Source organism: Phyllobates terribilis, unplaced genomic scaffold (assembly GCF_046119375.1).
Source record: "Phyllobates terribilis strain yellow unplaced genomic scaffold, ASM4611937v1 Scaffold_13__5_contigs__length_258822181, whole genome shotgun sequence".
Lineage (NCBI taxonomy): Eukaryota > Metazoa > Chordata > Amphibia > Anura > Dendrobatidae > Phyllobates > Phyllobates terribilis.
This window is the reverse complement of record NW_027362773.1, coordinates 134,517,014-134,532,646: the sequence shown is the minus strand read 5'-3', so window position 1 is coordinate 134,532,646 and position 15,633 is coordinate 134,517,014. Positions and strand designations below refer to the sequence as shown.

General features: G+C 42.4%; 1 protein-coding gene across 3 annotated transcripts in view; it reads right to left on the bottom strand.

The window, feature by feature from the left end:
- LOC141174071 (uncharacterized) overlaps window positions 1-13,995 on the bottom strand; it is a 239,689-nt gene extending 225,694 nt beyond the window's left edge. For all 3 annotated transcript variants that reach the window (XM_073658712.1, XM_073658710.1, XM_073658711.1), the window contains exon 1: window positions 13,867-13,995. In XM_073658712.1, the coding sequence (XP_073514813.1) occupies window positions 13,867-13,939 (73 nt within the window). In that variant the 5' untranslated portion in view covers window positions 13,940-13,995. The remainder of the gene's footprint in view (window positions 1-13,866) is intronic.
- Between the last annotated feature and the right edge of the window lie 1,638 nt (window positions 13,996-15,633).

The following is a 15,633-nucleotide window of genomic DNA, read 5'->3' as shown; positions in this document are numbered from 1 at the left end:
GAAAGAAAAAGGATGTGTCGGCTGCTGAGAAGCAACAAATTGTGGAGTGTTTAGGTCAAGGCATGACTATAATCAACATTGTGCGATGATCAGGATGAAGTGTCTTGGCAATCAAGAAGTATGTAGCTGATTCACAGTACACACGTGTGCGTGCTGATAAGGGCAAATTGAGGACTCTTTCCTACAGGCAATTACGTCAGGTTAAAAGAGCAGCGGCAAAAAAGCCTTGTCATAGCAGCAGACAAGTTTTTGAAGCTGCTGGTGCCTCCAACGTCCTCCGAACAACAAGATGCAGGGTCCTTCAGAGGTTTGCAGCTGTGCATACGCCATCCTGTCGACCTCCTCTATCCACTTCACACAAGCAGAAACGGCTCCAGTGGGCCAAACATTACATGAAGACTGATTTCAAAACTGTTTTGTTCATGGATGAGTGCCTTGCAGCGCTCGATGGTCCAGATGGATGGAGTGGAGGATGGCTGGTTGATGGACACCCCACGCAAACACGGCTACAGCGCCAACAAGGAGGAGGTGGAGTAATGTTTTGGGCTGGAATCATGGGGAGAGAGATTGTCGGCCCCTTTAGGATCCCTGAAGGTGCTAAAGATGAACTCCATAATGTATGTGGATTTTCTCAAACAGCACTTCCTGCCATGGTTCAAGAAGAAGAACCGTGTATTTCACAGCAAGATCATTTTTTTGCATGATAATGCACCATCTCATGCTGCACATAAAACATCTGCATCTCTGGCTGATATGGGCATAAAAGGGGACAAACTTATGGTGTGACCCCCATGCTCCCCTGACCTCTACCCCATTCAGAACCTCTGGAGCATCATCAAAAGGAGTGTCTATGATGGCGGGAGGCAGTTCACATCTAAGCAACAGCTCTGGGAGGGTATTCTGTCCTCATGCAAAACAATTGAAGCAGAAACCATCCAAAACCTGACAAATTCAATGGACGAGAGAGTTCAGAAGCTCCTTTCGAACAAGGGGTCCTATGTGAAAATGTAACATCACCTAGAATAAAGTTTTGAGTTGAAAACTGTTTGATTTCAGTTTCTAATAACCTGCTAATGCTTATAATTTCAAAAATGACCATTTTTTTGGTCTTTATTAAAATGAAAAGGTTGATCGAAAAGTTTGGGGGATCTAAGAGTGTGGCAACCCAGTAGTCATGATTACTTCGAATTCTGACAATATGAGGGTCATGTTGCAGGTAGTGCAGCAAGAAGGCACTTATGTGTCTTGCGCATCTCGGAGCCCCAAAATTATTTTCCGGGCTAGATGCAGCTAAAAATTATTATTAATTTTAAATCTGGTGGAGCTTAGTATAGATGGCCTAATAGGATCAGTGCTGCACACTGCTACAAAGCCCAAATTATTTTTCAGTCAATATACAGATAAACATGATTAGTAATTTTAAATCTGGTGGAGCTTATTATAGATGGCCTAATAGAATCAGTGCTGCACACTGCTATAAAGCCCAAATTATTTTCCAGCCAAGATACAGATAAACATGATTAGTAATTTGAAAGCTTAAAACGGTTGGTAGGGTGATTTTAACCAATCATCAAGCTTTTACTCTCCCCAGGATGATACAGGGGTAGAAAAGTCGTTTCGGATCCATGATTTGTTCATCTTTATGAACGTGAGTCTGTCTACATTATCAGTGGAGAGCCGCGTGCGCTTATCTGTCAGCACACCACCAGCAGCGCTGAACACACGTTCAGACAGAACGCTGGCTGCGGGGCATGACAAGATCTCCAAGGCGTAAGTGGCTAGCTCCGGCCATTTATCCAGATTGCAAGCCCAAAAAGAGCAAGGGTCCAGTGACACAGTCATGGCTTCAATGTTTACTTGGAGATACTCCTGTACCATCGTCTCTAGGCATTGACTATGTGTCAGACTTTTTGTCTCCTGTGGCCTTGCAAAGGATGGGCTAAAAAAGTGGTGAAATGATTCCGCAAAATTGATGTTACCAGCAGATACTGTGGTTCTGTTACGGTTTGAGTGCTGAACACTTGACGGTCCCACGGTTGGCAAGTTGGAACTGTGAGATTCACTACGTGCACCACTGGTGTTTTGTGGAAAAGCACATGTAAGTTTCTGCAACAGTCTCTGCTGATACTCCTGCATGCGTGCATCCCTTTCTATGGCAGGAATAATTTCGGCAAATTTACTTTTGTACCGGGGATCTAACAGTGTGGCAACCCAGTAGTCAGGATTATTTCTAATTCTCACAATTCGAGGGTCATGTTGCAGGTAGTGCAGCAAGAAGGCACTCATGTGTGTTGCGCATCCAGGAGCACCAAGTCCCTGTTGTGTTGGTGGCGAGGTAACAATCATGCTTCCTTCCTCTGTCCTCTCCCCCCCAACCTCGCACAACAGAAATGTGATCAAGGTCTCCCTCATCTGATGAGTCTTCCATCAGTTCGTCCTCCACTTCTTCCTGGGCTCCTGCACCTTCCTCACTAGTTTGGCTGCTACCATGCGCCCTGGTAAAACCATCTCCCCCACCCTCACATGCCTGCCGCCTTGGTGCTGCCGACCGTCTGGACCTTGCAGATGTTAGCCCTTCCGCATACAACTCCTCCTCCTCTACTTCCTCCACCTCCTCTTGTGCCACCATCTGACTCCGAATTCTGTTTAACATGTGCTCAAGCATGTAAATCACCGGAATAGTCATGCTGAAAATGGCATCGTCAGCACTAAACATCTTCGTCGCCATTTCAAAACTGTGCAGAAGGGTGCATAGGTCCCTGATCTGAGACCACTCCTCCAGCGTGATTTGCCCCACCTCTGGATCTCGTTGGCTCAGGCTATACGTCAGAACGTATTGCACCAGGGCTTGTCGGTGCTGCCACAGTCGCTGCAACATGTGCAGAGTTGAATTCCACCGGGTAGGCACATCGCATTTTAGCCGGTGAAGTGGCAGGCCCAACGACTTCTGTAGAGATGTAAGTTGCTGAGCTGCGGGATGCGAACGGCAGAAGTGAGCACACAGCGACCGTGCCCTCTGCAGAAGGCCATCTAGTCTGGGATAGTGGGCTAAAAATTGCTGGACAACCAGGTTCAACACGTGAGCCATACAAGCCAGTCAGCGACATGTAACGCCCCTGTCCATGCCTACTCGTCCAAGTGTCTGTGGTGAAATTCACCCTGTCACACACAGAGTTTCTCAAAGAAGCGGTGATGTTGTGAGCGACATGCTGGTGGAGCGCAGGCACACCTTTCTTTGAGAAGTAGTGCCGACTGGGCATCTGGTACTGGGGCACTGCGACGGACATAAGGTCTCGAAAATCCTCTGTGTCCACCAGGCGGAAAGGCAGCATTTCTGTAGCCAAGAGCTTGCAGATGGTGAAATTCAACCTCTTAGCTTTCTCATGGCTAGGAGGAAATGGTCTTTTACTTGTCCACATCTGAGGGACCGAGGGCTGGCTATTGTGCTTAGACAGGGTTGATAAGGGTGTCCCCGGCAAACTGCCGGTCTGTGAGGAAGATGCAGGCGGACATGTTAGGTTGCCTTGATCCAAAGGTGGTGCTATCGATGTCGGACAGCGCTCAACACCAGCTGGTGTTACCACCTCCAAAGAAAATGATGACCTGCCAAAGTACGCTGGCTGTTGCGGGTAAAGAGGTGGCAGGTCTGCGCCCCAAAACAGGTGTGACTGCTTTCCCCCCAGTCACAGAGGATGAAGAGGCCGCGGATGCACAAGATATGGCAGACGGTGGTTGGCCCGGCCGGCTAGGCCGCATTGTAGCACACTGAGCTTCCCACTGCAACTTATGCTTCATGTCCATGTGCAGGTTCATGCATGAAGTACTCAAACTATGTATTTTTTGGCCTCTACTTAGCTTTTGCTGACAAATGTTACAGATAACACGAGTTGGGTCATCTTTATCGATCTGAAAAAATGCCCAGGCTATGCAAGGCTTAGCACCCATGCGACCTGAAGAGCCACCACGACTTGTGGTGAGAGGCAGAGTTGTGTTTGAGGATGCAGTTGTTGACGTGCTTCCAGTACTACGTCTCTGTCCAGGAAGGCTCAACCTGACCTCGTCGTCACTAGCATCTTCCTCCAACTCCTCTGCTGACCTCATCTCTTGGCTGACTGTGGGTTGACAGTAAGTGGGATCTCCAACCTCATCATCATCACCCTGTGCGTTATCACACCCATCGTCCTCAGAGCCAACCTGTTCCTGCCCTGACAAAAAACTAAAGTTGTCGCTCCAATCAGGTATTTGAGTCTCATCATCGTCTTCCTCATTGTCTCCACCAACAGGAGTTACAGTTTGGGAATGAGGGTCTACATTATGGTCAGAACCTTCTGCGTCTGGTCCTGGATCCAACTCATAAAGATTCTGGGCATCAGTGCAGATCATTTCCTCGTCTGGATTCACAGAAGCGCTGGAGTCGACCTCTGATTCCCAGGCTATAGTATGAGTAAACAGCTCTGCAGACTCAACCATCTGTTCTACCTCATACTCAGACGGGCAGCTGGAGATTTGGGAGCTGTGAGGAAGCAAGTGCGATTGGGGTGACACCTTTGAGGACTGGAGTATTTGTGATGTTGAAGTTGATGTGGAGGAGAGCCCACTTAAAGGAGCACTTGATATCCGTTGAAGCACCTGCTGTTTTTGTGCCTCATCTGGAATTTGTAGCGATTGGCGTGGCCGTAAGAAAGGGATCTTATCACACTGTCCGCTAAAAGAAGTAGACATTTTAGTTTGGCTGGAAGATGGTCTTTCTTCTGCAGATGTTACTGTTGCTTTAACACCTACCCCACAGACACAACCTTTTTTCCCCTTCCCAACACGCCTATTCCCCTTTCCACCAGCAGCAGGCCTTTTTCCACTCATTTTGTGAATTAGTTAACGACCAACTCTGGAGTTGTTTGCACAAAAAAACAATGGATGGGAACCGAGCAGAGCTGAGTGGCCAAACTGTGGTATTAGGCCAAAACTATTGGCTGGGTTAGATGCAGAAAAAAATTATATTCAATTTGCAACCTGATGGAGGTCAGTATAGATGGACTAATAGAACAAGTCCCACACACAGCTAGAAGCCCAAATATTTTTTCAGAGGTAGATGCAGAAAAAAATTGTATTCAGTTTGCAACCTGATGGAGGTCAGTATAGATGGACTAATAGAACAAGTCCTACACACAGCTAAAAGCCCAAATATTTTTTCAGAGGTAGATGCAGAAAAAAAATATATTCAGTTTGCAACCTGATGGAGGTCAGTATAGATGGACTAATAGAGAAAGTCCCACACACTGCTAGAAGGCCAAATATTTTTTCAGAGCTAGATGCAGACAAAAAATTATTTTTAATTTGCAACCTGATGGAGGTCAGTATAGATGGACTAATAGAGAAAGTCCCACACACTGCTAGAAGGCCAAATATTTTTTCAGAGCTAGATGCAGATATAAATTATTTTTAATTTGCAACCTGATGGAGGTCAGTATAGATGGACTAATAGAATAAGTCCCACACACAGCTAGAAGCCCAAATATTTTTTCAGAGGTAGATGCAGAAAAAAATTATATTCAGTTTGCAACCTGATGGAGGTCTGTATAGATGGATTAATAGAACAAGTCCCACACACAGCTAGAAGCCCAATATTTTTTCAGAGGTAGATGCAGAAAAAAAATATATTCAGTTTGCAACCTGATGGAGGTCAGTATAGATGGACTAATAGAACAAGTCCCACACACTGCTAGAAGGCCAAATATTTTTTCAGAGCTAGATGCAGATATAAATTATTTTTAATTTGCAACCTGATGGAGGTCAGTATAGATGGACTAATAGAGAAAGTCCCACACACAGCTAGAAGGCCAAATATTTTTTCAGAGCTAGATGCAGAAAAAAATTATATTCAGTTTACAACCTGATGGAGGTCAGTATAGATGGACTAATAGAACAAGTCCCACACACAGCTAGAAGCCCAAATATTTTTTCAGAGGTAGATGCAGATAAAAATTATTTTTAATTTGCAACCTGATGGAGGTCAGTATAGATGGACTAATAGAGAAAGTCGCACACACTGCTAGAAGGCCAAATATTTTTTCAGAGCTAGATGCAGACAAAAAATTATTTTGAATTTGCAACCTGATGGAGGTCAGTATAGATGGACTAATAGAACAAGTCCCACACACTGCTAGAAGCCCAAATATTTTTTCAGAGCTAGATGCAGAAAAAAATTATATTCAATTTGCAACCTGATGGAGGTCAGTATAGATGGACTAATAGAATGATGCTATGCCCAAAAGATTTTACTTCACTAGGTGCAGTAAAAAAAATTGGTATTCTATACACAGGTGGTATATCTTGCAACACAGTTAGGCTACTCCACTGACTAACACACTCTGCAATAGGCCAAAAAGGATTAGCTTTGCTAGATTCAGCCAAATGCTGTGAAAAAAACTTGCACAGCACTGGCACAGACCTGCCTGGCAAAAACTGATAGGAACTGATGTAACCTAGTCCTGAAAAGGACTGCAATTACAATTAGTCTTTACTCCCACAATCTATCTATTTAAGAGCACAGACCTGCCTGATAAAAGTCGTAGGAAATGCTGTAACCTAGTCCTTAAAAGGACTGCAATCACAACTATTCCCTACTCCCAAGCTATCTGTAGATTTGTGCGAAAATTGGCTTGAAATTAACAAGGTATAGCGCACACAGCAACAGCGGTGCCGTCTAACACGCAGCTGCAGCAGTGAGAAAATGGTGGCGACGGGGAAAATGGCTTGGTCTTATAGGGCAAGGACATGTGACATACACTGCCAATGACACATGCCCTTGCTTGTGTGAAAAAAAGCACTTCGCTCCGTGTGTGCGCTGCTGATAGGCTGACAGATTGCACCTCCCCACTGTAAATGCGGGAAAGAGAAAAAAAAATGGAGATCTTCATTATTCCTGCAGAGATCCATCCCCTGCCCCTCCCCCCACCCCGCTGTACACTCAAACTGCGTATTAACATTAATTTTCATCATTACTGAGAAAAAATCCAGTTACGATTTTGGTGCACGAACAGTTATCGAACATAACCTCGAACAGCCGAATTTTTCTCAAATCGTTCGTGTTCGCCGAACGGCTCGAACACCGCCCAAAACAGCTCGAATTTGAGATTGGCGAACAGTTCGAGTCGAACAACGCTCATCTCTATTCTTGATCAAGATTGCATACATTGCAGCAGGGATTTTGGCCCCTCCTCCAGATCTTTCAGGTTTCGGGGCTGTCGCTGGGCAACATTAAGTTTCAGCTCCCTCCAAAGATTTTTTATTGGGTTTAGGTCTTGAGACTGGCTAGGCCACTCCAGGATCTTGAAATTCTTTTTATGGAGCCACTCCTTATTTGCCTTGGCTGTGTGTTTCGGGTCATTGTCATGCTGGAAGACCCAGCCATAACCCATCTTCAATGATCTTACTGAGGGAAGGAGGTTGTTGGCCAAAATCTTGTGATACATGACCCCATCCATCCTCCCTTCAATACAGTGCAGTCATCCTGTTCCCTTTGCATCAAAGCTCCCCAAAAGTATGATGTTTCCCTAAATATGCTTCACAGTTGGGACGTTATGATTTTGGGTTTGTCTGCATCCTTCTTTTCCCCCCAAAACATGGTGAGTGGAGTTGACACCAAAAAGTTCTATTTTGGTCTCATCCGAACACATGACCTTCTCCCATGCCTCCTCTGGATAATCCACATGGTCATTGGCGAACATCATATGGCCTGGACATGTTCTGGCCAGTCCTTGCGAGCCCTGCAGGATCTTAATCTTAGCTTAGTGTCTCACTAACGGTTATGTTTGAGACTGTAGTCCCAGCTCTCTTCAGGTCATTGACCAGGTCCTCCCATGTAGTTCTGGGCTGATTCCTGACCTTTCTCAGGATCATCCTTACCCTACGAGGTGAAATCTTGCAAGAAGCCCCAGACTGACGAAGATTGACAGTCCTCTTGTGTTTCTTCCATTTTCTAATAATTGTGTCAACAGTTGTTGTCTTCTCACCAAACTACTTGGCAATTGTCCTCTAGCCAATCCCTCCTTGTGCAGGTCTACAATTTTGTCCATGGTGTCCTTTGGTCTTGGCCATGGTGGAGAGGTTGGAGTGTGATTGATTGAGTGTGTGGACAGGTGTCTTTTATACAATTAAAAAATTCAAACACGTGCAATTGATACAGGTAATGAGTGCAGAGTAGGAGGACTTCTTAAAGAAAAACTAACAGGTCTGTGAGAGACAGAATTCTTGCTGGTTGGCAGGTGATCACATACTTATTTCATACAATAAAATGCAATTTAATTATTTTAAAATCATACAATGTGATTTTCAGTTTTTTTATTTTTTAGATTCTGTCTCTCACAGGTAAAGTGTATCTGCGATAAAAATTACAGACCACTCCATTCTTTGTAGGTGGGAAAACGTGCAAAATTGGCAGTGTATCAAATACTTATTTTCCCCACTGTATAGAAAAAAGCTGACAATTGTCATTGCATAATATATTACTGATCCTTAAACCTTGGTATAATATATTGCTGCTCTAGCCAGATATTAGTATTAGGGTTTACTCACACAAGAATATACTCAGACAAGTGCTATACGATGTTTTATCGGATAGCACTCAGACCAATGTTATTTAACGGAGCAGTGCAGATCTGCATTTTTTTTCTCATGCGGATTCTCATCATTTGCACCCATTCAAGTCTATGGGTGCTTGTAAAACATTGGACTGCACTCAGATGTTATCCAAGTGCAGTCCAATTTACTAAGACACAGACAATAGATGAAAAAATTAAGCTCTCCTTTTTCTCAGTACCTGTGATGCGATTCTCTCAGCTGAGAGAATCAGATCACAGTAAACTGTGACAGCCGGACTCAATGCTGAGTTACTGTCAGTCAGTGCCGCTGCGCGGTTACAGCCGCCGCTCTCTATACACAGAGCGGTGAAAAAACCTGTGCTGGCGCTGCCCCCGTCACTGACACCGGAACGCTAACTGGAGGAATAAATGTAAATTCCTCCTGGCAGCGTAGCGCCGGGCAGGTTCACAAGTCCGTCAACCTGCAGATTAACCAAACATCTGCTGGTTATTAAAGTTTTTCCAGGTGACAGGTTCCCTTTGAGGGTTCACACTCATCTGCGGGAAAAACGGACGAGTGCAATCTGATAAAAAATCGGATTGCACTCTGACTAATGTTATTCTTTGATTGCCTGCTCATCTGCGATTTTTTCCTCAGCTCGGATCGGACTGAGAAAAAGATCGCAACAGGCAGCGTTTGGCCGAATATATCAGAGGAGACTCGCCAATGCAAGTCATTGGAGGCGAGAAAAAAATTGCACAGCACATGGACAATACATATCCCATGCGTATTTCATCAGTAAAAATCTCACATATGTATCCAAAAGGCTGGAAATTTCATTAGGACAACCCAGGAAGCTCATCATTTGACACAAGGGATGTTATAAATGGGAACTATGAAAAAAAAACGCCTCGATGGAAACCAGGAGGATGTCACACATCATTAACATTGAGTTTATGCTTCTTCTTGTGCATCAGTGGCCAGAATTGTAGGACAGCAGGGATACAGGTTATGGAGACCCCAGTCGGCGCCATGCAGCCTGGACCTACATTCGCTGCGAACGGTTTCCCAATTTTCAGACCAGCTCACAACAGGTCCAAGAGGATATAAGAAAGTATGCCAAAAACAGAAACGCTACATTATGCTTGTCTTAATATATGTTTTATTTGTTTGGTGTGGACTAAAAAATTTAGGAATTAAGAATTTTAAACATTATGTGTGATGTTTTTTAGACGCACAAACAAACCACCCAACCAAAAAAATGTCCACCAACGTAAAGATAAATATACACCATACTAGCACTGATCTTTGAAAACACATTATACATGTTACTGAATAGAGCATCTTTGACCTATAATATTTTTTAAATCAAATATCTTCAACTTTTCTTTCCAGTGCGTTTAGTGACCAGACGATGGAGGAGTTGCCGGGACCAGTACTGCCGTGAGAGGCAACAGCGGAGCAAGAGCAGGGGTGTGGCCCTGAAAAAGAGGCAATACCTCTATTACGACCATCTCCAATTTTTGGCCTCAGTGATAGCTCTATGTCCATAAGTGGCTACCTTTTTCATTTTTGTGTTTGTAACATTTTTCTTATGATTTATGCTTCAGAGTCAATTTTTTTCTCTCTCATACCTCACATTATAGACCTGGCAAGGGAAACAAGTGAACTACCTCAGCTCGGAGGTTGTGTAGGCCGGTGACGAATCTGAAATGGAGGCTGGAGCTGGGGAACATGAAGATGAGTCAGCGGAGACCACCACCACAACCCAGACCTTTGACACCTCCCCACAGCCACCCATCATCCAGCGTCGCTACTGGCAAAGGAGGGACCCCCACACAATCAATGCTAGTGGAGACATTGAAGTTGCTATGACAGATGAAGGTGAGGAGGATTTCTGTCATAATCTGGCCTGCTATTTTTGCCATGTCCCTTTTGGTTTGATGCTGAGGTCCAGGGCAGAAATCCAGATAGTTTTGAGTTCCGCCACACCACCAAATTGTCCAATGGCAGTTTTCAAATTCCTGGAAAGGTTGCAACTTTCTCAGGAAAACCAAAACTGGCCATTGGACCCCAAAGAAGGACAATCAGCCCAGCCACATGCCTGACAGCCTCCACCTCGAAAGCCAATCTACCACCAGCCAGCAACACCTCCTCCAGTGGCCCCCAGGCAGAAGCCAACAGCACCACCTCCAGTGGCAGCCAACCTGCAGCCACCACCACCTCCTCCAAGCCAACAATCTTGCAGCACAAAAGGACCCTCCCTATCAAGTCTCCAGTCAATATCTCCTTTTCTGGGTTGGAATGTGGGCCAAAACCAAGAAGCAAAGGGCTGTAGGACATCTTCAAATGATTGATTCTGTTCAGAGATAACAGCACAGCCACATAATGCCCCAGAAACACAGCATGAGGCTGGTCTATTTGGTTCAGAAATCCCTTTCTTACCACAGACTCTGGACCATGGGGTCTTCCCACTCTTTAGTCTCCTTCTGTCACTTACCCCCTATGTGTCAATTCCAGTTGCTTTTCCTCCACCTTTTTCTACACCCAGTACTGGCCTTGATTTGAGTCCCTTCCCTTCTTATTATAATTTGTAAATTTTGTTGTTGTTTTTCTTTTTAAATTTTCATAAGGTTATTTTGTAAATATTACTTTTCTTTTGATGTACGGAATTAATATGCCTCTTTTTTGTTCAATTCTGTAATAAAATGTTTATTTTGTTTAAAAAAATGCTCTTGTCTCGTTTTACACTTTTGTGTTTTTTTTTTAAACATATCTGTAGTTAAATATTAATTTTCAACTATTCTACTTCTGAGCATACATTTTTATAAAGTGGTACTTACAAAACATAATTAGGCCTATAGCAGGGATGAGTTTGGCGTGGATATAGGGACCTTAGTTTTTTTCTCGTCGAGTGTACTTTTTCTTTCCTTTTTTTTTACTTAAAACTTTTTACATAGTTTTTTTTTTGGAAAAGAAAACATAGGATCTCACACAACTTTACTAACTAGCTAAGGGAAAGCCGACAGCTGGGCGATGATGTTTATAGCCTGGGAAGGGGGTAATACACATGGAGCTTCCCAGGCTATTAATATCATCTCACAGCTGTATACTTAGCCTTTACTTGTTATTAAAATGGGGGACCACACGTAAATTTTTTTTGCGGGGTCCCCCATTTTAATAGCCAGTAAAGGCTAAGTATATAGCTGTGAGCTGGTATTAATAGCCTGTGAAGCTTCATGTGTATTACCCCCTTCCCAGGCTATAAACATCAGCACCCAGCTGTCAGCTTTCCCTCAGCTGGTTAGTAAAATTTCAGGGGACCCCACACCATTTTTTTCATTAATTAATTTATTTATGAATTATGTACATGTGCAGTAAACTACACAAGCAAAGCAATGATTAAATATCTCACTCACATATTTATATCTATCTATTTCTATCTATCTCTCTATGTATGTATTGAAAAATACTTCCTTTCAAAACTATCTTTAAAAGACATAGAGAATTACTCTATGTAAAAGCTAATGTTAAAATCGCATTGCATACCGATTGCATTCGCATGTCATTTGGTTGTTATTCAGATGCTAGGTGAGAAAAATCACATTGTACTCGCATGACACTTGCATGACACTCATCCGACTTTTCAGGAACAACATCAGACTGATTTTTTTAACGCTGATGGGTATTAGCCCTAATATTGTATTCAGTACAAAATTTCCAAAATTTAACAAATAGTAACTTATTGTGCTACGATATTATACAACTTTTCAATAACTTGCGATATATTGCTAGTAAAGGTGCTGTCTATGCCCTTTACTTCTGCATCAAGTACTGAGCAGCACTGATGAATTTACATCAGCACATAACAGCCGAGAAGGATGCACGATTAGCAGGTATCATTCACGTGTCCTATAGTATTGCAATGAATTGAACACATGAATAAGTGCTGATCGAGTACGGCCACCAAGCGAATAAGACATTATCGGTGACGATCACCTTCTGATGCGGAAGTGAATGGTGCCGGACAACTTCTTTAAGTGCTATCCGATTTTTTTCATGGACCTATAGACTTTCATTGCCATGTTTGATCTGACACTCAGACGTGTCTCCATGATTTTGTACAGGACACTCGTTCAACAAAAAATCATGGCTTTATGAACAACCCCATAAACTGTCATGGGTATGAGTGTTACCTGTGAAAAAATCGAATAGCACTTGTATGTTAAAACCGATGCGTTAATGAGCCCTTAGACCCATTCTTCCACTACCATTTTATGCACTAATCTTAACAATGGGAACATATAAGTAATAAAGTAATATACACCTCTTAATGAATTTGGTGCATCGTTTAACAGCTTTGCACCACCACCAGAGCTGTGCACTAGTCAGGATCTTTGTGTATAAATGATGCAACTTTTTGACATTTCTGACATCTCAAGCAATTTTCCCCAAGAGTTTTGGCAAACACTGCTTGATAAATCGGGGTCATAGTGCAAAATATGTATAACATACACCCCAAAAGTCTAATACACACATCTACAGAAAACAAGGGCAAGAATGTTGCAATATTACAATTAACACATAATATTATGAAAATAAGTCGTTTAATATAAAACAGGACAAAATATGAAAATGAGTCACATGATAGAACGGTGACAATTCTTGAGGGAGAAAATAAGAACGTGAACCACAGATCTAATGTTGTGTTAAGAGTAAGAAATCATCATAATATAAATATATAGCATAAATATATATTGAACCAAGGGGGATCAAACACCAGATGTGGTGCAGAGACCAACAGACTATTATGTAGAAGAACAGATTTCCTATATGGTGCAGGTACTGATGGACCAACAGGACACGCACCAACAGGAACCTGTCCTGTTCCCCATAGGAAGATTACCATTATTCAGGCACTGTGATTGCACTTGCTACTTGATTTGCCATAATTACTTCCTTTATAGATAGTTTCTATATTATAGTTTGGTGCACCTCTGCTCTTAACTTTGTCAGGATACCAACCACTCGGAGCTATATAATTACTTTTATCATATGAATTATTAATTAGGATCATTTCTTATTCTTCATGTATCATTGGATATTTGAATCATGATATTGTGATATTGTGGTAATCCATCAAGTGTATGCCTCATTTTCACACTTTGTTCTGTCATATAATAAAGTACCTATAGTATTTTGATAATATTGTGTATAGCTTGCTCACATTTTCTGTAGGTGTGTGTTACTGAAATTGGAAGAAATGCAAATAATGAATATACTTACCAATATGGCTCCACGAACAGAATATCCATATCCAAGGCCATAGCTTTGATGGACCTTTAGCTAAAAGGACCATATTTGCAGTGCAAAGCAAAGATCTCTAGTTAGCACAGCTTATATTGACTATGACTTGGCTGCATCCCAGACTGTGTACACTTATGGCACATCCCATTGTTCCAAGGATTCAAAGTATCTAACCTATTATATCCTTTAACCCTTAAGTCTTTTAGGAAATAGAAGTCTTAGTGATGTTTTTACAGCATTGAGACTACATCTGATCTGTCTGATTATGCATCTATCTATCTATCTATCTATCTATCTATCTATCTATCTATCTATCTATCTATCTATCTATCTATCTATCTATCCATCTATCTATCTATCTATCTACTGTATATCCAGGTAAATAGAGGCAGCACTCCATGGTCAGAAAAATAATGATGATTTTATTGACCCATAGTGATGGTTAGTGATTTTGCCATCACTATGGGTCAATAAAATTGTCACTATTTTTTCTAACCACTGAGTTCTGACTCTATATACCTGGATATTGCTAAAGGTTTGCACCCACATTTTTATATTTAGCTATTGCTTGTGCTGCACAAATCTTCTATCTACCTATCTATCTATCTGTCTGTCCAGTTTCAGACAGGGGATGCCAAGGGCCTACAAGTAACCAACTTCAGGCCCCACTTTTCAGCTGCATGCAAATGTGACATTATCTTCAATCACCAATGTATATAACAATGAACTCGGTAGATTGTTAACACACCAGCTGAAAAATTAGCAAAAGCAAAAAGGCTGACTTTCAATAGCCCATTGTGGTGACATTTCAGGTCATGATAGGAACCTTTCTTAAGCCAAAAATGAGCGAAGCTGGTACGGGATGGACGCACGTCAGAGGGGTGATGCCACAGCTCATCTGATTCATGACAAGCTCAGGCATTCTATACTCCCGAAATCTCAATTCAGTCTCTGACTGAAGTAAGATTCTGATTTAGCGCTCGTAGACGCATATAACTCGTCAGATGCTTCAGATCAATGAAGAAGCGTCCACCTCTTCATGAATCAAGACAATTTGACTACATCATGCCCCCTCATCAAAAGAAGTGAGAAAATCACTGGTCTTGATGATTTGAGGCCAAAGTCTTCGTCAGCTCTCATCTCCCCTTTCTCTCCCCATATACTGTACATTGAATTCAGGTATTATTCTCTGACTAACAGTCCTATTCTTTATCTTTAGGGCTGCAGTTGTACACCACATTCTGCAGTGATTGTCTAATGATTTATCCCTTTCTCTTCCTACCTCTAAGGTTAGGTGCAAACGACCATTTTCTCTCCATCCGAGGAAAAAGGTCTTATTATTCTGATCAGACTCTGATCAGACATGTGCAGAGCCCCATAGAATATCATGTGTACGAGTGCTGTCCATGAAAACCATACATAGCAATCGTCCAATATAATTGTTCATGTGCATGAGCCCTAATTCTTAGCTGTGCACTCTGATGTCCTTTCTCAAGGCTGTAAAATGCTTACTTACTCAATCTTCTATGTGATTAGCTCACTCACCAACTTTCTTTGTCGCCTGTGTCTGTGTTGCATCTGTTTTTTGCTTTTACTATATTGCTGCTTATATATATTTTTTGACTGACTAGATAAAATGTGTTTTTCTTTTTATAAACATTGTTGTACGTTGTTCCTGGCATATCCCCCTTTTTTCTCTTTGGTTACATGTGATGTGATAGCATAGCATTTACAGTAAACCGATAC